Here is a 22,418-nt window from a genome sequence, read left to right as displayed (position 1 = left end):
GCAAGATCAGCTCCGATTGCCGCCGCGCCATCCTCGTCGCCCCAGACTGACAGAGGAGGTCGTGGTACCCGGATCTGTGGCATCTCACAGTCGGCCAGCCGTGGGCACTACCAGACCGGCCAAACTTACTGTCCCAAGGGCCGTTTTTCATCTGCATCCTACGGCCCTAAACCTGACTGGGTGGCCATTGAGTCCTGGATCCTAGCGTCTTCAGGATTATTTCATGACGTCATTGCCACCATGTGACGGGCTAGGAAGCCGACGTCTGCCAAGATCTACCACTGGACGTGGAAGATATTCTTACCTTAGTGCTCTGCTCAGGGACTGTCTCCCTGGCCATTTGCATTGCCTACTTGTCTTCCTTCCTGCAATCGGGTTGGGAAACAGGTTTGTTGCTCGGCTCCCTTAAAGGACAAGTTCCAGCGCTGTCTGTATTCTTTCAGAAGCGCCTAGCACGACTTCCTCAGGTACGCACGTTCCTGCAGGGGGTTTGTCACATTGTCCCTCCGTACTGAGGCCGTTAGACCCATGGGATCTGACCAGGGTACTAATTGCTCTCCAGAAGCCGCCATTCGAGCCTCTGAGGGATGTTTCACTTTCTCGACTTTCACAGAAAGTGGCCTTTCTGGTAGCGGTCACGTCCCTTCGGAGAGTGTCCGAGCTAGCAGCGCGGTCATCCAAAGCTCCCTTCCTGGTGTTTCACCAAGACAAGGTAGTGCTGCGCCCGATTCCGGAGTTTTCTCCCTAAGGTGGTATTCCCTTTTCATCACAATCAGGATATCTCCTTACCTTCCTTTTTGTTCTTATCCATTTCATCGATATGAAATGGATTTGCATTGTTGGATCTGGTGAAGAGCACTCAGAATCTACATTTCCCGCACGGCGCCCCTGCGCCGATCGGATGCACTCTTTGTCCTTGTCACTGGTCAGCGCAAGGGGTCGCAGGCTGCCAAATCCACCCTGGCTCGATGGATCAAGGAACCAATCCTTGAAGCCTACCGTTCTGCTGGGCTTCCGGTTCCATCAGGGCTGAAGGCCCATTCTACCAGAGCCGTGGGTGCGTCCTGGGCATTACGGCACCAGGCTACGGCTCAGCAGGTGTGCCAGGCGGCTACCTGGGCGAGTCTGCACACCTTCACCAAGCGTTATCAGGTGCATGCCTACGCTTAGGCGGATGCCAGCCTAAGTAGAAGGGTCCTGCAGGCGGCGGTTGCCTCCATGTAGGGAAGGGCTGTTTTTACAGTCCAAACTTGAGGTATTAATTTACCCACCCAGGGACTGCTTTTGGACGTCCCAATCGTCTGGGTCTCCCAATGGAGCGCCGAAGAAGAAGGGAATTTTGTTACTTACCGTAAATTCCTTTTCTTCTAGCTCCAATTGGGAGACCCAGCACCCGCCCCTGTTCCTTCGGGATTTTTGGTTGTTCGGGTACACATGTTGTTCATGTTGAATGGTTTCAGTTCTCCGATGTTCCTTCGGATTGAATTTGTTTAACCAGTTATTGGCTTTCCTCCTTCTTGCTTTTGCACTAAAACTGAAGCAGCCCGTGATCCCACGGGGGGTGTATACGCAGAAGGGGAGGGGCCTTACACTTTTTAGTGTAATACTTTGTGTGGCCTCCGGAGGCAGTAGCTATACACCCAATCGTCTGGGTCTCCCAATTGGAGCTAGAAGAAAAGGAATTTACGGTAAGTAACAAAATTCCCTTCTTTATTTAGGTAAGCTGCTCCCCTCGGATGTATGGATCTGCGAATGTAGTTTTTCCGTTTTCCACGGCTCATGTTTTTTTTTTTCTTTCTTTCAGCCTCTGTGGAGGTTTACCGGGAATGGTTCGAGAGATAATCTCTTGGTCTACCGATCTGAAGACATCAAAGAAGTGTCCCGTCTCCAGTCCTCCAAAGTGTGTGGTTACGTCCATCCGGAACAAGATCTCTTCAGAAACCAGGAGCCTAGAGCAACACACAAAGGTACTGCGTAATTGTCTTTAAAGAGTCACCAGCAGAAAAGTGACCAGTTTTTGGTCTTTTTATTCACGCTGCTTCCCTGAGTATTTCAATTTTTTGTTTTTTAATCAATCGGACGGTTATAGAGATATTGACCTGTTTTATCTGATGAAGATTTTTATGCTGTATACAAAGGAGGCGTGGCTCACAGGGTAATAATGCAGAGTAGCCTAAAGACACGCCCCCGAGGATCCGGGAACCATGCTTTCTTGGTAAAGATTAAAAATTAGCACTAAATCCAAAGGCCCATATCTCTGGAACCGTATGACGAATTTAAAAACAAAAAATAGAATACTCCTAGGAGTATCAAGGATAAAGTTAAAACAAAAACTAGTCATTTTTGACCGAGTACTCTTTAAAATGTGACTTGTTATATATTTTGGCAATAGGTACCAAATATCTGTAACCATTGTGCATAACATATATAAAATACCTGTACTAAGTTCTCCGACCAGGTGGGAAGTGTTTTAAAAGAAACCTGTCTGTGCAGATATTCCTGCCTGTGCAGCTTATTCCAAGTCCACTCTGTTAGTAAGGAAATTGCTGCCTCCGTGCGGATTGACAGCTATTTTATTATATCACACGAGTACAGAAGAGGCCATCACTGGGCAGTAAAGCTTTTCTCATGGCATAATGACAGTGGACCTGCAGCACATCTTTTTTGTCTATATAGTGCTGGCCAAAAGTATTGGCACCCCTGCAATTCTGTCAGATAATACTCAGTTTCTTCTTGAAAATGATTGCAATCACAAATTCTTTGGTATTATTATCTTCATTTATTTTGCTTGCAATGAAAAAACACAAAAGAGACTGAAACAAAAATCAAATCATTGATCATTTCACACAAAACTCCAAAAATGGGCCAGACAAAAGTATTGGCACCCTTAGCCTAATACTTGGTTGCACAACCTTTAGCCAAAATAACTGCGAACAACCGCTTCCGGTAACCATCAATGAGTTTCTTACAATGCTCTGCTGGAATTTTAGACCATTCTTCTTTGGCAAACTGCTCCAGGTCCCTGAGATGTGAAGGGTGCCTTCTCCAAACTGCCATTTTGAGATCTCTCCACAGGTGCTCTATGGGGTTCAGGTCTGGACTCATTGCTGCCCACTTTAGTAGTCTCCAGTGCTTTCTCTCAAACCATTTTCTAGTGCTTTTTGAAGTGTGTTTTGGGTCGTTGTCCTGCTGGAAGACCCATGACCTCTGAGGGAGACCCAACTTTCTCACACTGGGCCCTACATTATGCTGCAAAATTTGTTGGTAGTCTTCAGACTTCATAATGCCATGCACACAGTCAAGCAGTCCAGTGCCAGAGGCAGCAAAGCAACCCCAAAACATCAGGGAACCTCTGCCATGTTTGACTGTAGGGACCGTGTTCTTTTCTTTGAATGCCTTTTTTCTTTTTCGCTCCTAATTGGGAGACCCAGACAATTGGGTGTATAGCTACTGCCTCCGGAGGCCGCACAAAGTACTACACTTAAAAGTGTAAGGCCCCTCCCCTTCTGGCTATACACCCCCCCGTAGGAGCACGGGTCCTTCAGTTTTTTGCTTTGTGCGAAGGAGGTCAGACACGCACGCATAGCTCCACTGTTTAGTCAGCAGCAGCTGCTGACTATGTCGGATGGAAGAAAAGAGGACCCATACAAGGGTCCCCAGCATGCTCCCTTCTCACCCCACTTTCTGTCGGTGGTGCTTGTTAAGGTTGAGGTACCCATTGCGGGTACGGAGGCTGGAGCCCACATGCTGATTCCTTCCCCATCCCCATTAGGGCTCTGGGCGAAGTGGGATTTTACCGGTCTCCAGGCACAGAGACCGTGCTCCATCCGCAGCCCCTGGAGAAGCCGCTGGATTTGGAGCTGAGTATCGTCAGGGACATGGCCCTGCTCCGTCAAGGTACTCTGTGTCCCCGTGCATACGCGCGCACACCGCAGCATTGCTGGGTGTGTTAGTGCGCCGGGGACAACAGCGCTGCTGCGCTTGTGCCATTTCCTCACTTCAGCTTAGCTGAATGGGTAGACTCAGGGAGAACGGTCGCGCCGGCCGCTGGGACTGCGACGCGGCTGGGACTTGTGGTGCGCCGGGGACTTCCGCGCTGGCCGTGCATATATCACGGCCGCGCTTATTACTACAGTCCCCGGCTTTTGCGGCCTAGTTCGTTCGTTCCCGCCTCCGCACCTGCCAGTCAGGAGGAGGGCGGGACGCTGTACAGAGCATCAGCGCTGAGGGCTGGAGTCGTTTTTACATACTCCAGCCCTCACACCAGGCACAGTAGGACGCAGTTTCCCGCTCTTTGTTTGTGGCACGCCCACGGTCCGCCCCTCTTCACAGAACGCCGGCAGCCATTCCTGCCTGCACGCTGAGCTGCAGAGGGGAGACGGGGAGACCCAGACACGGGATTCTACGGCCTCATACCCGCTGTTCAGCGGGCGGTAAGCAGCCCTCAAGGGCTCACCCCCACTTGTGCCGTTTGTATACTGAGTATTTTGTGTTTGCAAATACTTTGTACTGTACGGTCGCTGGTGATTCTCGGCTATATACCCTCCTAGATTACAAGGAGGCAACAGCATGTCGTCCGCAAAACGCAAGGGTGCCAAGGCACAGACATTATATGCTGCCTGTACCGCATGTGGGGCTGCTCTACCGGCAGGTTCCACTGACCCCCATTGTGTGCAGTGCTCGGCCCCTGTGCAACTTGCACAGCCGGGGCCTCTGCTGGACGTGACCCAGGGTGTACCACCTGTGAATGCTGTCCAGGTGACAGGAACAGAGTTTGCAGCTTTTGCTGACAGATTGTCTATGACCATGTCAAAGATTCTTGAAACATTGCAGTCTAGACCAGTAACTCAGACCATGGACACTGGGGCATCATTGCTCCCTGGTCCCCCTCAGCTGGAACACTTCCAAGCTCCGGGGGTGTCACATGCACCCCAGGGTGACGATTCTGACTCGGACGACAGTCCCAGACAACCTAAGCGGGCTCGTTATGAGGGGCCCTCAACTTCGTCTCACTGGTCAGGATCCCAGCGGGACGAATCTATGGGTGATGAGGCGGATGTAACTGATCAAGATTCTGATCCTGGGTCCGCTCTCAATCTGGATACACCGGATGGTGACGCCATAGTGAATGATCTTATAGCGTCCATCAATAGGATGTTAGATATTTCTCCGCCAGCTCCTACTGAGGAGGAGGCAGCTTCACAGCAGGAGAAATTCCATTTCAGATATCCCAAGCGTAAATTAAGCACTTTTCTGGACCACGCTGACTTTAGAGATGCAATCCAGAAACACCACGCTTATCCTGAGAAGCGGTTTTCTAAACGGCTTAAAGATACACGCTATCCTTTTCCCCCTGACGTGGTCAAGGGTTGGACCCAGTGTCCCAAGGTGGACCCTCCAATCTCCAGGCTTGCAGCTAGATCCTTAGTTGCAGTAGAAGATGGAGCGGCACTTAAAGATGCCACTGACAGGCAGATGGAGCTCTGGCTGAAATCCATCTATGAAGCTATTGGAGCGTCGTTGGCGCCAGCTTTCGCAGCCGTATGGGCACTTCAAGCTATTTCAGCTGGGCTTATACAAGTCGACTCGGTCACACGTACATCTGCCCCGCAGGTGGCACCATTGACCTCTCAAATGTCTGCATTCGCGTCTTACGCGATTAATGCTGTCCTGGACTCTACGAGCCGTACGGCGGTGGCGTCAGCCAACTCCGTGGTTTTGCGCAGAGCCCTGTGGTTGAGAGAATGGAAAGCAGATTCTGCTTCCAAGAAGTGCTTAACCAGCTTGCCCTTTTCTCGTGACCGATTGTTTGGGGAGCGTTTGGATGAAATCATTAAACACTCCAAGGGTAAGGACTCATCCTTACCTCAACACAGGCAAAACAAGCCCCAACAAAGGAGGGGTCAGTCTGGTTTTCGGTCCTTTCGAGGCTCAGGCAGGTCCCAATTCTCCTCGTCCAAGAGGACTCAAAAGGATCAGAGAGGCTCAGATTCTTGGCGGACGCAGTCACGCCCAAAAAAGACAGCAGGAAGAACCGTTACCAAGACGGCTTCCTCATGACTTTCAGCCTCCTCTCTCCGCATCCTCGGTCGGTGGCAGGCTCTCCCGCTTTGGCGGCATTTGGCTGTCACAGGTCAAAGACCGTTGGGTGAGGGACATTCTGTCTCACGGGTACAGGATAGAGTTCAGCTCTCGTCCTCCAACTCGTTTCTTCAGAACTTCCCCACCGCCCGACCGAGCCGATGCTCTGCTGCAGGCGGTGGCCGCTCTAAAGGCGGAAGGAGTGGTGACTTCCGTTCCTCTTCAGGAACAAGGTCACGGTTTTTACTCCAATCTGTTTGTGGTGCCAAAGAAGGACGGGTCCTTTCGGCCCGTCCTGGATCTAAAGTTGCTCAACAAACACGTAAAAACCAGGAGGTTCCGGATGGAATCTCTCCGCTCCGTCATAGCCTCAATGTCTCAAGGAGATTTCTTAGCATCAATAGACCTCAAGGATGCTTATCTTCACGTGCCGATTGCGCCAGAGCATCAGCGTTTTCTACGCTTCGTTATAGAAAGCGAACACCTGCAGTTCGTAGCGTTACCTTTCGGGCTGGCAACAGCCCCTCGGGTCTTCACCAAGGTCATGGCAGCAGTAGTAGCTGTCCTGCAGTCGCAGGGTCACTCCGTGATCCCGTATTTGGACGATCTACTTATAAAGGCACCCTCTCAAGAGGCATGCCAACACAGTCTGAACGTGGCACTGAAGACTCTCCAGAGTTTCGGGTGGATTATCAACTTTTCAAAGTCAAATCTAACCCCGACCCAATCACTAACATATCTTGGCATGGAGTTTCATACTCTCTCAGCGATAGTGAAGCTTCCACTGGACAAGCAGTGCTCTCTGCAGACAGGGGTGCAATCTCTCCTGCAGAACCAGTCCCACTCCTTGAGGCGCCTCATGCATTTCCTAGGGAAGATGGTGGCAGCAATGGAAGCAGTCCCTTTCGCGCAGTTTCATCTGCGCCCTCTACAATGGGACATTCTCCGCCAATGGGACGGGAAGTCGACGTCCCTCGACAGGGATGTCTCCCTCTCTCAGGCAACCAAGGACTCTCTCCGATGGTGGCTTCTTCCCACCTCATTGTCAAAAGGAAAGTCGTTCCTACCCCCATCCTGGGCGGTGGTCACGACAGATGCGAGCCTATCAGGGTGGGGAGCAGTGTTTCTTCACCACAGAGCTCAGGGTACGTGGACTCAGAGAGAGTCCACCGTTCAGATCAATGTTCTGGAAATCAGAGCAGTCTATCTTGCTCTGCGAGCCTTCCAACAGTGGCTGGAGGGCAAGCAGATCCGGATTCAGTCGGACAATTCCACAGCGGTGGCGTACATCAACCACCAAGGGGGAACACGCAGTCGACAAGCCTTTCAAGAAGTCCGGCGGATTCTGACGTGGGTGGAAAACACAGCATCCACTATATCCGCAGTTCACATCCCAGGCGTGGAAAACTGGGAAGCAGACTTTCTCAGTCGCCAGGGCATGGACGCAGGGGAATGGTCCCTTCACCCGGACGTGTTTCAGGAGATCTGTCGCCGCTGGGGGATGCCGGACGTCGACCTGATGGCGTCACGGCACAACAACAAGGTCCCGGTTTTCATGGCACGGTCTCACGATCACCGAGCTCTGGCGGCAGACGCCTTAGTTCAGGATTGGTCGCAGTTCCGACTACCTTATGTGTTCCCACCTCTGGCATTGTTGCCCAGAGTGATCCGCAAAATCAGGTCCGACTGCCTTTGCGCCATTCTCGTCGCTCCAGACTGGCCAAGGAGGTCGTGGTACCCGGATCTGTGGCATCTCACGGTAGGACAACCGTGGGCGCTACCAGGCCGTCCAGACTTGCTGTCTCAAGGGCCGTTTTTCCATCTGAATTCTGCGGCCCTGAACCTGACTGTGTGGCCATTGAGTCCTGGATCCTAGGGACCTCAGGTTTATCTCATGATGTTGTTGCCACCATGAGACAGGCTAGGAAACCATCCTCCGCCAAGATCTACCACAGAACGTGGAAGATATTCTTATCTTGGTGCTCTACTCAGGGAGTTTCTCCCTGGCCATTTGCATTGCCTATTTTTCTTTCCTTCCTGCAGTCTGGGTTGGAAAAAGGTTTGTCGCTTAGCTCCCTTAAAGGACAAGTCTCTGCGCTATCCGTATTCTTTCAGAAGCGCCTGGCGCGACTTCCTAAGGTACGCACGTTCCTGCAAGGGGTTTGTCATCTCATTCCCCCTTACAAGCGGCCATTGGAACCCTGGGATCTGAACAAGGTTCTGATTGCTCTCCAGAAGCCACCTTTCGAGCCTATGAAGGAGATTTCCTTTTCTCGGCTTTCACAGAAAGTGGCTTTTCTGGTGGCGGTCACGTCTCTTCGGAGAGTGTCAGAGCTGGCGGCGTTATCTTGCAAATCTCCCTTCCTGGTGTTTCACCAAGACAAGGTAGTACTGCGTCCAATTCCAGAGTTTCTTCCCAAGGTGGTATCTTCCTTTCATCTCAATCAGGATATCACTTTACCATCTTTGTGTCCGCATCCAGTTCACCAATTTGAAAAGGGTTTACATCTGTTGGACCTGGTGAGAGCACTCAGGATCTACATTTCCCGCACGGCGTCTCTGCGCCGTTCGGATGCACTCTTTATCCTGGTCGCTGGTCAGCATAAAGGGTCGCAAGCTTCCAAATCCACCCTTGCGCGGTGGATCAAGGAACCAATTCTTCACGCCTACCGTTCTGCTGGGCTTCCGACTCCTTCTGGACTGAAGGCCCATTCTACCAGAGCCGTGGGTGCGTCCTGGGCATTACGGCATCAGGCTACGGCTCAGCAGGTGTGCCAGGCGGCTACCTGGTCGAGTCTGCACACTTTCACCAAGCATTATCAGGTGCATACCTACGCTTCGGCGGATGCCAGCCTAGGTAGACAAGTCCTGCAGGCGGCGGTGGCCCACCTGTAAGAAAGGGCTGCCTGACAGCCCGATCGCGAGGTATTATTTTACCCACCCAGGGACTGCTTTTGGACGTCCCAATTGTCTGGGTCTCCCAATTAGAAGCGAAAAAGAAGAAGGGAATTTTGTTTACTTACCGTAAATTCCTTTTCTTCTAGCTCCAATTGGGAGACCCAGCACCCGCCCTGTTTTTCTGAGGGTATTTGTTTTTCGGGTGCACATGTTGTTCATGTTAATAACTTACGTTCTCCGATATTGTTTATCGGATTGAATTTGTTTTTGAAACAGTTATTGGCTTTCCTCCTTCTTGCTTTTGCACTAAAACTGAAGGACCCGTGCTCCCACGGGGGGGTGTATAGCCAGAAGGGGAGGGGCCTTACACTTTTAAGTGTAGTACTTTGTGCGGCCTCCGGAGGCAGTAGCTATACACCCAATTGTCTGGGTCTCCCAATTGGAGCTAGAAGAAAAGGAATTTACGGTAAGTAAACAAAATTCCCTTCTTTTTTTTTCCTGTAAACTCTATGTTGATGGCTTTTCCCAAAAAGCTCTACTTTTGTCTCTTCTGACCAGAGAATATTCTTCCAAAACGTTTTAGGCTTTCTCAGGGAAGTTTTGGCAAACTCCAGCCTGGCTTTTTCATGTCTCGGGGTAAGAAGTGGGGTCCTCCTGGGTATCCTACCATACAGTCCCTTTTCATTCAGACGCTGACGGATAGTACGGGTTGACACTGTTGTACCCTCGGACTGCAGGGCAGCTTGAACTTGTTTGGATGTTTGTCGAGGTTCTTTATTCACCATCCGCCCAACATCTTGCGTTGAAATCTCTCGTCAATTTTTCTTTTCCTTCCACATCTAGGGAGGTTAGCCACAGGGCCATGGGCTTTAAACTTCTTGATGACACTGCGCACCGTAGACACAGGAACTTTCAGGTCTTTGGAGATGGACTTGTAGCCTTGAGATTGCTCATGCTTCCTCACAATTTGGATTCTCAAGTCCTCAGACAGTTCTTTGGTCGTCTTTCTTTTCTCCATGCTCAATGTGGTACACACAAGGACACAGGACAGAGGTTGAGTCAACTTTAATCCATGTCAACTGGCTGCAAGTGTGATTTAGTTATTGCCAACACCTGTTAGGTGCCACAGGTAAGTTACAGGTGCTGTTAATTACACAAATTAGAGAAGCATCACATGATTTTTCAAACAGTGCCAATACTTTTGTCCAGGGCTGTGGAGTCGGAGTCGGTGTTCATTTTGGTGGAGTCGGAGTTGGTATAAAATGCACCGACTCTGACTCCTAAAATATATAATAAATTGGGGACAGTAGTGCAATGCAGAATGGGCTGAATATTTTACTAAATAATAACATTTAGTATATTGCTTACCGTATTTTTCGGACCATAAGACGCACTTTTTTTCCCCCAAATGTTGGGGGAAAGTTGGGGGTGCGTCTTATGGTCTGACTATAGGGCTGCGGCTGGGAATGAGGGTGCTGCGGGTCATCGGGGGCACGAGCAGGCAGCAGCAGCGCCTGCTCGTGACCACGTGGGCCCGCTCATTACATATGCACGCCCATCCTCCCGCCCATCTCTCAGCGCAGAAGCCGGCGCTGACAGGTGGGCGGGAGGATGAGCGGGGACGCGCGCATAGTAAAGAGCCGGCCGCATGATCACCCCTGGCAATTACAGCCTGGAGTGATCATGTGCGGCTGTATTCACTGCCCCCCGCGCGTCATTACCAGCGCGGGGTGCAGTGAATCAGTACACTCGCCCGACCCGTGTGTGGAGCCGCCCCCCTGCTGCACGCGATGACTTCCTGTCTGTGCCGGTCAGCTGATCTGTGCCGGTCAGCTGATCTGTGCTGAGCTGGTCAGCTGATCGGCACAGACAGGAAGACATCGCGATGTTGCAGGGGAACGGCTCCACACACACAGATCAGCGTGCCAGAGAGGAAGATGTGATCGGTGCTGCAGGGAGTGAGGAAAAGGTGAGTATAAACGTTTATTTTTTTCTCTGTGCTATAGGATACAGGCCATATACCAGGATGGTATATGAGCACGATGGGAGTATATGAGCAGGCAGGATGGGGGGGCATGTAAACAGGCTGGATGGGGGGGCATGTAAACAGGCTGGATGGGGGGGCATGTGAACAGGCTGGATGGGGGGGCATGTGAACAGGCTGGATGGGGGGGCATGTGAACAGGCTGGATGGGGGGGCATGTGAACAGGCTGGATGGGGGGGCATGTGAACAGGCTGGATGGGGGGGCATGTGAACAGGCTGGATGGGGGGGCATGTGAACAGGCTGGATGGGGGGGGCATGTGAACAGGCTGGATGGGGGGGCATGTGAACAGGCTGGATGGGGGGGCATGTGAACAGGCTGGATGGGGGGGCATGTGAACAGGCTGGATGGGGGGGGCATGTGAACAGGCTGGATGGGGGGGGCATGTGAACAGGCTGGATGGGGGGGGCATGTGAACAGGCTGGATGGGGGGGACATGTGAACAGGCTGGATGGGGGGGGCATGTGAACAGGCTGGATGGGGGGGGCATGTGAACAGGCTGGATGGGGGGGGTATGTGAACAGGATGGATGGGGGGGTTTATAGCAGGATCATATACAAGGCAGGAGGATCATTACCAGGATGGGGTACCTTAGTAGAGAATTTGGGGACATTACCCCCATAACAGTGTCAGCAGCAGATCCTCGCCCTATAACAGTGTCTCATGACCACATTTTTTGCTTAAAGTTTTATTTTCCCATTTTCCTCCTCTAAAACCAGGGTGCGTCTTATAGTCCGGTGCGTCTTATAGTCCGAAAAATACGGTATATTTAAGTGAAAAATTTATTGTAGTACATTGTGAACATCAGACATTTACCGTATTTTTCGCTTTATAAGACACACCTGATTATAAGACGCACCCCCAAATTTGGTGAAGGAAAAGAGAATTATTTTTTTTTAATGTTAAATGGGGTCCATCTAATAATGCCAGTGTCCGTCTAACAAATCATATAGGGTATATGTCCCTCATAGCCCCCCCATCCTAAAATTAGCTCCCTTAATCTGGATATGGCCCCCTTATATTGAATATAGCCCCCTTGTCATGGCACACGTTCCCCTGTGCTGCCTATGGCCCCCTATGGATTGCACACGTTCCCTGTGCTGCCTATGGCCCCCTATGGATTGCATGCATTCCCCTGTGCTGCCTATGGCCCCCTATGGATTGCATACGTTCCCCTGTGCTGCCTATGGCCCCCTATGTATTGCATACATTCCCCTGTGCTGCCTATGGCCCCCTATGGATTGCATACGTTCCCTGTGCTGCCTATGGCCCCCTATGGATTGCATACATTCCCCTGTGCTGCCTATGGTCCCCTATGGATTGCATACGTTCCCTGTGCTGCCTATGGCCCCCTATGGATTGCACATGTTCCCTGTGCTGCCTATGGCCCCCTATGGATTGCATGCATTCCCCTGTGCTGCCTATGGCCCCCTATGGATTGCATACGTTCCCCTGTGCTGCCTATGCCCCCCTATGGATTGCATACATTCCCCTGTGCTGCCTATGGTCCCCTATGGATTGGATATGTTCCCCTGTGCTGCCTATGGCCCCCTATGGATTGCATACGTTCCCCTGTGCTGCCTATGGCCCGCTATGGATTGCACACGTTCCCCTGTGTTAGATATCGCCCCCATGGTGCTGCCCATGGCCCCTATATAGATTGCACAAGTCCCCCTGTGTTAGATATCGCCCGCAGGCTGCTGCCCATAGTAAAATAAAACACTCTTTCCTTACCTCCTCCAGTGCTGTCCTCCCTCCTGTCTCCCTCCGTGCTTCTCTTCCTCCACTTCCTGGTTCTCGGCCGGTCATGTGATCAGCACAGCAGACTGAGATCTCTGCGTGCCTGCCTGATCACAGTGGAAGCAGGGACACAGGGAGAAACACTGGAGGAGGTAAGTAAAGCTTTTTTATTTTAGAATGAGTAGCAGCATGGGGGCCATATCTAACACAGGGGGGGCATGTGCCATCACAGGGGGGCGCAGGGACATATAATATGCACCGCTCCCCCCAGACCATCACTGCGGTGCGATTTCAGCACCACCGGAGATGGACAGCGGCTGTGCATATTATATGAGCGGGAGCAGAAGATCAAAGGCTGCAGCCCGCAGCGTTCACCTGCCCCCAGCAGCGCCCCCACCTCCCTTAGAACATAAAATATATATATTGGAATACAACTTTAGAACACAAAAAACTAATAAATTGCCAATATGTAATACAATATGTAATATATATATATATATATATATATATATATATATATATATATATATATATATATATATATATATAATACACACACACAAGATATATATGTAATCTACTGTATATTACATAGTGTATTACATATTTACAATTTATTACAGTTTTTTGTGTTCTAAAGTTGTATTCCAATAAATATATTTTATGTTCTATCCCAGTATCTTGATTATTGTATCATGAAAAATTATTAAATGTCTGATGTTCACATACACATGTTCATGTACTACAATAAATTTTTCACCTAACTATAAGCAATATATGTAGGAGTCAGAGTCTGAGTTGGAGTCGGAGTCGGTGCAAGAGAAATTGAGGAGTCTGAGTCGAAGGTTTGGCTTACCGACTCCACAGCCCTGCTTTTGTCTACCCCCTTTTTTATGTTTGGTGTGGAATTGGTGTGGCTTTATGACAAATTTTTTTTTTGTTTTTTTTCATTGATGACAAATTAAATGAAGATGATCATACCAAAGAATTTGTGATTGCAATAATTTTCAAGAAGAAACTGAGTATTATTTGACAGAATTGCTGGGGTGCCAATACTTTTGGCCAGCACTGTATATATATAGAGCAGTATCTATGTCTCCTGTGTGACTTAAATACAGCACTCTCACTGTCTTCTGTGTGAGACATACATATATACAGACATGTATAGCAGACTGTGTATATACAGCAGTCTCAGTGTCTCGTATGGGATTTATATACAACAGTATCGGTGTCGCCTGAGTGACTTATATACAGCAGTCTCATTTTCTTCTGTGTGATGAATACAGCAGTGTGAGTATCCTTTGTAATGTAGAGCAGTCTCTGTGTCTCCTATGTGATGTATATACAGCAGTCTCAATATCTCCTTTGTGATGTATTCAGCAGGTATCAGTGTATCCTATGTGATGCATATACAGCAGTCTCTTGAGACTTCTTCCTAATTGAAGTAATCCAGGAGTTTCTCAGGAAGTTATAGACTGACTTTCTGTCTACATATTAGCCCGTGTCTGGACCTTGAAGTCCGGCTGGAGATCACTTGACCCAACTTCTTATAATAAAGGGCTGGTTGGATATGTAGCTGAACTGGGCTGAAAAAAAAAATTGCAAAGTTAAAATATATGATAATTATTTAAAGCAGACCTGTTACCCGCTGATGATTTAATTTATGGTGTCTTTAAGATGCCATGATAATGGGAAGGAGGCAGGAGGTGTACCTGCACCCACTAACCAGCCCGTAAAAGGCCTCATCACCAAAACATCCTTGGGTATAGCCTGGATCACTGACCTAATGGTAAGTGAGGCTGGGGCCTCTGAAATATCGGAAGGCGAGAGAATACTCTGCCAGACATAAGAAAAGGGTCACATTGGTGGAGAAATATAATTGTTGCACTTCTGGTTTATTAAGGACCATTACATGTTGAGTGTTCGCATATGCGGCCATTAAATATAACGAGCGTTTTCTATCTGTTGTCAGCTGCAGACGGCACAGATTTGACTCCAGTAGGCCGCTTTGTAGTCATTGTAGCGTCTTCTCCAGACGTGCACAGGTTTCTTATTGTCTGGCTCTGCGTCGTATAGCAGTAATGATCATCCTCATAGAAGGTGAAAAGCAAAAGCTTGAAATTATCAGTAAGTGGCGCTCCGCCGCCCCCTCCGCCTCGGCTGCCCACTCACTTGTAATGAAGAACAGCTCCTGCGTGGGGAGAATCTTGTACCAGAGCTTTGGCACACGAGCGGCAGGGGAGCGTCTTCTCTGTGTGGGATCATGTGCAATTACATGCGCTGCGGCTCTATGGGAGGTGGATATTGTCCGTACACCTGCGCTCCGGATAGTGAATTGGGGAATGATGTAGGAGCGGCAATGGATGGCGGCACTGTGCTGCTCTATGGGGACTTTTATGTTCGTACAGAGATCCTACTTCGCTCTACTTTGTGCATTTGTCATAGATTTAGATTTTTAATCGCATTCATAGATTTGTAATGCGTTAAACAAGCAGTATGCTAATTTACTTTATTTTTTAGGAAAAGCCTACAAATCCAAATTCTAAAGTAAAGCACGGAATACTGCCTTTTACCGTAGACATGCCAAATGCCACTGTAAGGCTGAGGCCACACGGGGATTTGTGCGAGTCCTCGCATGACACTCTGCTGATGCTGGCAGCACAGCGGGAGCCGAGTGTCATGCGACTGTGGTCCGATTGTGCGATCAGACCACAGTTGCGGAGGGGAGGGCCAGCCCTGTGGAGGTGAGGGGAGGGATTTACCTCCCTTTCTCCTCCGTTGCCGGCTGGTGTGAGAATCACATTACTCTTGCGTTACACCGGTGTTTCGCGAGTACAGTGCGATGTTCCTTTTGCCCCATAGTCTTGAATGGGTGAGAGTGAAACACGCTCACATTAGACTCGCAGCATGCTGAGACTGTTTTCTTGGTCCGATTAGGGGCTGAGAAAATAATCGCTCATGGGAGCTGCCCCATAGAGTAATATTGGTCCAGGTGGAATGCGATTTCTTCTTTTTTTTTTTTTTTCCGCATTCCACTCGCAGCGGTTTTTTTTTTCTTGCCGTGTGTCCTAGGCAGGTGATGTTTTGTTGTTTGTTTGTTTGTTTGTTTGTTTGTTTTCTGTTCGGGCATTTGGGTATTGTAGAGCGAGGTCTTCTGCTCTGTACAACTTTGATGTGGTCATTATAATACTTAAGGCCCCGTCACACGCAACGACATATCTAACGATATATCGCCGGGGTCACAGATTCCGTGACGCACATCCGGCATCGTTAGCAATGTCGTTGCGTGTGACACAAGCAAGCGACCGTTAACGATGGAAAATACTCACCATATCGTCTGTCGTTGACACGTCGTTCATTTTCAAAAAATTGTTGATTGTTGAGGTCGCAGCTTGTTCGTCATTCCCGAGGCAGCACACATTGCTATGTGTGACACAGCGGGAACGACGAACTACAGCTTACCTGCGGCTGCCAGCAATGTGGAAGGAAGGAGGTGGGCGGGATGTTCCGGCCGCTCATCTCCTCCCCTCCGCTTCTATTGGGCGGCCGCTTAGTGACGCCGCTATGAGGCCGCACGAACTGCCCCCTTAGAAAGGAGGCGGTTCGCCGGCCACAGCGACGTCACTAGGCAGGTAAGTATGTGTGACGGGTCCTAACGATGTGCGCCACGGGCAGTGATTTGCCCGTGGCACACAAACGACGGGGGAGGGTACGCTCGCTAGCGATATCGCTGCATGTGATGGGGCCTTTAGAAGATAGTTTAGGAGAAAAGAGACAAGGGTTTCAGACACTTAGTTTATTGATGAGTTGCTTGCCAACTTGTTCTACAGCCTATGAATAATGCTCAGTTGATTAGTGCCATTTATATGTCTGCTGCACATACCATACGCGCTAATGTAAGCCTATACCATCAGAGATGTAGGAACTGTGCGCTAACAAGCTGGATAGTCCCTCTTCCGGAATCCAGAGAACACAACATCCGTAGTTTCTATATCGAGTCACATTTTGATTCATCTGCCACAGAACAGTTTTCCATTTTGCCCATTTTCAAAGAGTTTTGGCCCACAGACGACGTCAGCGTTTCTGGATTGTTTGATATTTGGCTTATTCTTTGTATGATAGCGCTATAACTTGCATAAGGGGTTGTCCTGTCTGCTGCCTTCAAGAGCGCTCCTGATTGATTGACAATTTGGATCACCCCGTATGCTGCTGTATTCCGCGAAATAGGTTCAGTGAAGCTGGGCAGGATCGGGAGCTAACAGTGCACTCCAGTGATCTGGCCAGCCTCTGTGCTGTACTGACAAGCTCAATCGAAAAGAGCTCTTAACTACAGATGATCGGACCCGTGGAAGTTGGGTTCGGTGGGTTCAGATGGCCTTGAGATAAAGTTTGGTTATGAACCCAAAGTTGACCTGACTCCAAATGGAAGTCACTGTTTGGGCAGTCGAGCTCTCCGCCCATATCCAGTCAGCCAAAAACAGATCACCACGGTGGGCAGGATTTTTCCATTTTTTTTTTTTAAATTTTTTTTTGTGTGGTGCACACTACATCCGATCCCGCTGTTGTTACCCCCAGTGTGAGCCACTCAAACACTACAAGTGGCTCGCACTGGGCTGAGCACCGAGCATACCCGAGCACAGCGATGCTCACTCGAGTGGTTTGCACTCGTAAAGCACCCAAACCTTTATTAAAAAAAAAAGTCTGTGTTTTCGGTACAAACACCAAACTTTGGGTTCACTCATCTCTACTTGTAAGCACTGTGTACCTTCAGCCACAACTGCCCGACCACAGCAGTAGCCGATATTCAAAGCAACAAGCTGTAAATGAAAAAGAAAATGAGTGAAAGCGGGAGAACAGTCTAAAAAACGGTTGAATTGAAAAGTTACTTACAAGCACTTTCCAATTATACCCATGTTTAAAGATGGAAATAACCCTTATGAGTAAAAAAAAAAACAAAGATGAAGTAGTGAGGAATACTGGGAGTATGCGGGAGCAAAATGAAGAGTTTCTTGACAACCGTATTAGAAAGTCCCAATGCATGGAACTTCTTGCACACAAAACCTTAAGGGTACTTTACACGCTGCGACATCGCTACCGATATATCGTTGGGGTAACGTCGTTAGTGACGCACATCCGGTGCCGGTAGCGACATCGCAATGTGTAACACTAATGAGCGACCATCAACGATCGCAAAATCGTTCCAAAACGGTGATCATTGACGCGTCGCTCATTTTCATAATATCGCTGCTGCCACAGGTACGATATTGTTCCTCGTTCCTGCGGCATCACACATCGCTATGTGTGACACTGCAGGAGCGACGAACATCTCCTTACCTGCCTCCACTGGCAATGCGGAAGGAAGAAGGTGGGCGGGTTGTTACGTCCCGCTCACCTCCGCCCCTCTGCTTCTATTGGCTGGCCGCTTAGTGACGCTGCAGTGACATCGCTATGACGCCGAACGCAAGTTCCCTTTTGAAGGAGGGATTGTTCGGCGGTCACAGCGACGTCGCTGACAAGGTATGTGCGTGTGACGCTGCCGTAGCAATAATGTTCACTACGGCAGCGAGCACCAAATGTCGCACGAGCGACGGGGGCGGGTGCTATCGCGCTCGACATCGCTAGCGATGTCGCAGAGTGTAAAGTACCCTTTTAGGCTTCCTCTCCTGACCCTTCCCTCCGTCGGCGTACCTCCAGTTCTGCATTTCATCATTCTCTTTGAATTTCTCACCGTTATTTCATTCTCCTCCAAATAAAACGCTCCAGAAATCTCTTGAGGGGGTTTATTACCATCCACCATTTCATAATAATAATTATTAATGAATCTTTATTTCCATAGCGCCAACATATTCCGCAGCGCTTTACCATTCAGGAGGATCATATACAAACAAATAACACTTATAGAAAATGCAATTATTAGAGTATGGGGAAAAAAAAAAAGACAACCCTGCTCGTGAGAGCTTACAATTTACAATTAGATGGGGGGGGGAACAAGGTGCAAGTGCTTATTTACAATGACAATCCAGCCATCTCAAGGAAATGGGGGATAGATAAGGGCTGCATGAACCAGTCAGCCAGAACGTTGAGATGCTTTTGGATGTGGTGGAGTTTGACGTGGAGTTATGTTCTGAGAAGTCGTGGCGGGACTATGTAAATTTAAATTCGGCTAAGGAGTGTGATAGGCCGCCCTAAAAAGATGCGTTTTTAGGGAGCGTCTGAAGCTGAGTAAGTTGTGGTTCGTCCTAGCTTCTTGGGGTAGAGCGTCCCAGAGGATTGGTGCAGCTCGGGAGAAGTCTTGGATGCGGGAGTGGGGGGTTCGGATTAGTGTGGATGTTAGTCTTATTTCATCGACTGCTTCCCACTCATTAGGCGTAATCCACTATATTTCTAAATTACGGACATGAGAACCAGAAGCTGTCAGCACTATTCTTTGTTGCTGGACTTTATGATGTGAGCCCAACAGCCAACGGCAAGGGGACCTCTTTTTGTTGGGTCCCTACCAAACTAATTCCTCTCTTTGGGTTAAAAAAACTCCAATTTATGGGCGGATATGCATATAAAAATGGAGAATTAAAATAGCCTAAGGCTGCTTTCACACATCAGTTTTTTGCCATCAGGCACAATCCGGCAAAAACCTGAAAAACTGGATCCGGTGTCTGCTGCCGCCGGATCCGTTTTTCCCCCCATAGATGTCTATTAGCGCTGGATTGTGATGGATGGCCTTGCGTTCCATCCGGCTTTTGCCAGATCCGGCAAAATTTGCTTGTCCGGCGGCCAGATGAAACGCTGAGGGGAACGTTTTTTGTCTCTGGCAAAAAACCATATCGCGCCGCATGGCGTGTTTCATAATGGAATCCTATAGTCGTCGGATCTGCCGTAATGCGGCAAAAAAAGTATCCGTTTTTTTGAACTGAGCATAATCAGTAACACCAAGGCTAAAGAGCAGGAGTGCTCAATCAAAAGGCATGACCCTGTATGGCACTTCCTAACTTTCTAATGTGAACAGGTGCAAACTGAACATGACCTATGGTAACAAAAAGGAGACAGTTGCCCTCTGTAGTGCTAAGATGTGTGTGACAATTCTTCATTTGCAGGTTCTTGTCAACCCATAAATTGTAGGTTTTTTTTAATCTAAAGAGAGGCATTAGTTTTTGTAGTAACCCAAAAAAACGAGGTCGCCTTGGCGTTGGCTGTTGGGCTCACATGAAACTGACCATTTTTGTGTGCTAAGTTTCATCAATTTTTGCATGTTTTTCATAGCAGTAATGCATGTCTATATTACCATATTTATTGTGCCACATCTCTTAGCACTACAGATTGCAATTGTCTTTTTTTGTTACCATGTTTCATGCTCAGTTTGCACCTGTTCACATTAGAAAGGTAGGATGTGCCATCAGTCTTTTTCTTGGATAGTATGATGACTCCTTATGTCGTCGGAGATCGTTTCATCTTGTTGCAAAGATCAATTATGATCGATAGCGCTTTGGAGCAGTGTATATGCACCGAGAGCTTCACCGCCCTTCAACTTCCCAATGAATCATGTGCATTCCTAATGGGCAACTGATAACCGGCAGACCGTGTCTCAGTGACGTACACGGCACCAAAGAATCCCAGCATCTATCCTCACCTACTCAGACCCTAGGGAAAGCAGATACAATACTAAGGGCGGCTTTTCACACTACGACATCGCAGGTGCGATGTCGGTGGGGTCAAATCGAAAGTGACGCACATCCGGCGTTACTTGCGATGTCGTAGTGTGTAAATCCTAGATGATACGATGAACGAGCGCAAAAGCGTCGTTATCGTATCATCGTTGCAAGCTCCGACTTTTCCATAATTGTGCTGCAGCGATGGTACGATGCTGTTCCTCGTTCCTGCGGCAGCACACATCGCTGTGTGTTACGCCGCAGGAGCGAGGAACTTCACCTTACCTGCCGCCGGCGGCTCTACGGAAGGAAGGAGGTGGGCGAGATGTTTACATCCTGCTCATCTCCGCCCCTCCGCCGCTATTGGCCGCCTGCCGTGTGACGTCGCTATGATGCCGCACGACCCGCCCCCTTAGGAAGGAGGTGGGTCGCCGGCCAGAGTGACGGTCGCAGGGCTGGTGAGTGCATGTGAAGCTGGCGTAGCGATAATTTTCGCTACGCCAGCTATCACACGATATCGTACCTGCGACGGGGGCGGGGACTATCGCGTGCGACATCGCAGCATCGGCTTGCGATGTCGCAACGTGCAAAGCCCGCCTAAGGGTACTATTGCAATCATAAAATTAAAGTGGTTTTCCCCTTTTAACACTGCAGAACTTTACACTTGAGTAGGGACATTTACAGTCAATAAAGACAATGCAAAGTAACATAGTTCGACAGTAACAGGAGGAGTGAGGGTCCTGCTTGCAAGCTTACAATCTATAAGAAAATGGGGGGAATACAATAGGTAGAATGTGCTTGTTATGTATGGTCTGACTATCATTATAATAAATAGGGGTTTTCATATAAAGCTGCATGAGCCGTTATTTGTCTAAGGCTACTTTCACACATCCGTATTTTCCTGTGCGGCACAATCCGGCGCTTTGCAGAAAAACCGCAACCGTTTTTTTTTGCCGCCGGTTGCGGTTTTTTTTTTGCATAGACTTACATTAGTGCCGTATTGTGCCTTATGGGCTTGCGTTCCGTCCGGTTTTTGCCGCATGCGGCAGATTTAGCCGATGCGGCGGCCGGATGGAACGTTGCCTGGCACTTTTTTTGTCCGGCAAAAAAAACGCATCGCACCGCATCCGACCGATGCGGCGCGATTTGCAATGCATGCCTATGGACGCCGCATGCGTTTTTTTCCACTGTGCATGCTCAGTAGCCTGCCGCAAGCGGCAAAAAACGGACGGGCCGCATGTAAAAAACTTATGCAAAGGATGCGGTTTTGTCGCCGCATCCGTTGCATAGGTTTTAGAGCCGGATTGGCCGGCTCTGCTAAAACCGGAGGTGTGAAAGCAGCCCAAGTACAATTACCATGTGGAACTTAGTGCATGGAGGATGTGGAGACTAGATTCTGAGAAACATTTTAGAAAAGAGGAACAGGGACGAGTTAGTTCAGAGAAGTGAGGTGATAATCTTGTCTAAAGAGATCTTTGTGCCCTGTAGTATTGTGCCCAGTAGTATTGAGCCCATCCTTGTGCCCATTGTTGTGCCTTGTAGTGTTGTGCTCATCCCTGTAATATTGTGCCTAGTACTTTTGTGCCCATCCTTGAAGTATTGTGCCCATCCTTGTAATATTGTCTCCAGTAGTTTTGTGCCCATCCTTGTAGTATTGTGCCCAGTACCTTTGTGCCAATCACTTGTTATTACAAGTCTTGCCCAGTAGTTTTGTGGCCATCCTTGTAGTATTGTGCCCAGTAGTATTGTGCGCACTCACACACAGCAAGGAGACAGCAGCGCTCCGAACCCTGATCGCGGGCACGGGCAGCAGCGGTCTCCTGTGGAGGAGACATGCGGCCCCGCAGGTCAGGGCCCGCCGCGTCCTGGACGCAGCAGATGCTAATCGTGAGCATGTACCTGCTTGTTGCGGCCCGTGACGATCGCTGCCCTATGCTGAGGGTCGACATCGGCAGGACTTTACTACAATTGAATAATTTGCTGCCCGACAATCAGATGCAAGGTGGTGACGT

At 49.2% G+C, this 22,418-nt stretch overlaps 1 protein-coding gene across 1 annotated transcript in view; it reads left to right on the top strand.

Annotated features, from left to right (window-relative positions):
* The window catches only part of ADAM17 (ADAM metallopeptidase domain 17), a 145,274-nt gene that overhangs the window by 44,616 nt on the left and 78,240 nt on the right, over nt 1-22,418 (top strand). Inside the window, exon 6 of the mRNA XM_075341098.1 lies at nt 1,805-1,967. Coding sequence (XP_075197213.1) covers nt 1,805-1,967 — 163 coding nt within the window. The remainder of the gene's footprint in view (nt 1-1,804; nt 1,968-22,418) is intronic.

This window comes from Anomaloglossus baeobatrachus, chromosome 3, assembly GCF_048569485.1.
Source record: "Anomaloglossus baeobatrachus isolate aAnoBae1 chromosome 3, aAnoBae1.hap1, whole genome shotgun sequence".
Taxonomy (NCBI): Eukaryota; Metazoa; Chordata; class Amphibia; order Anura; family Aromobatidae; genus Anomaloglossus; species Anomaloglossus baeobatrachus.
Note: the sequence above shows the minus strand (reverse complement) of the source record. Positions and strands in the feature narration are given on the sequence as shown.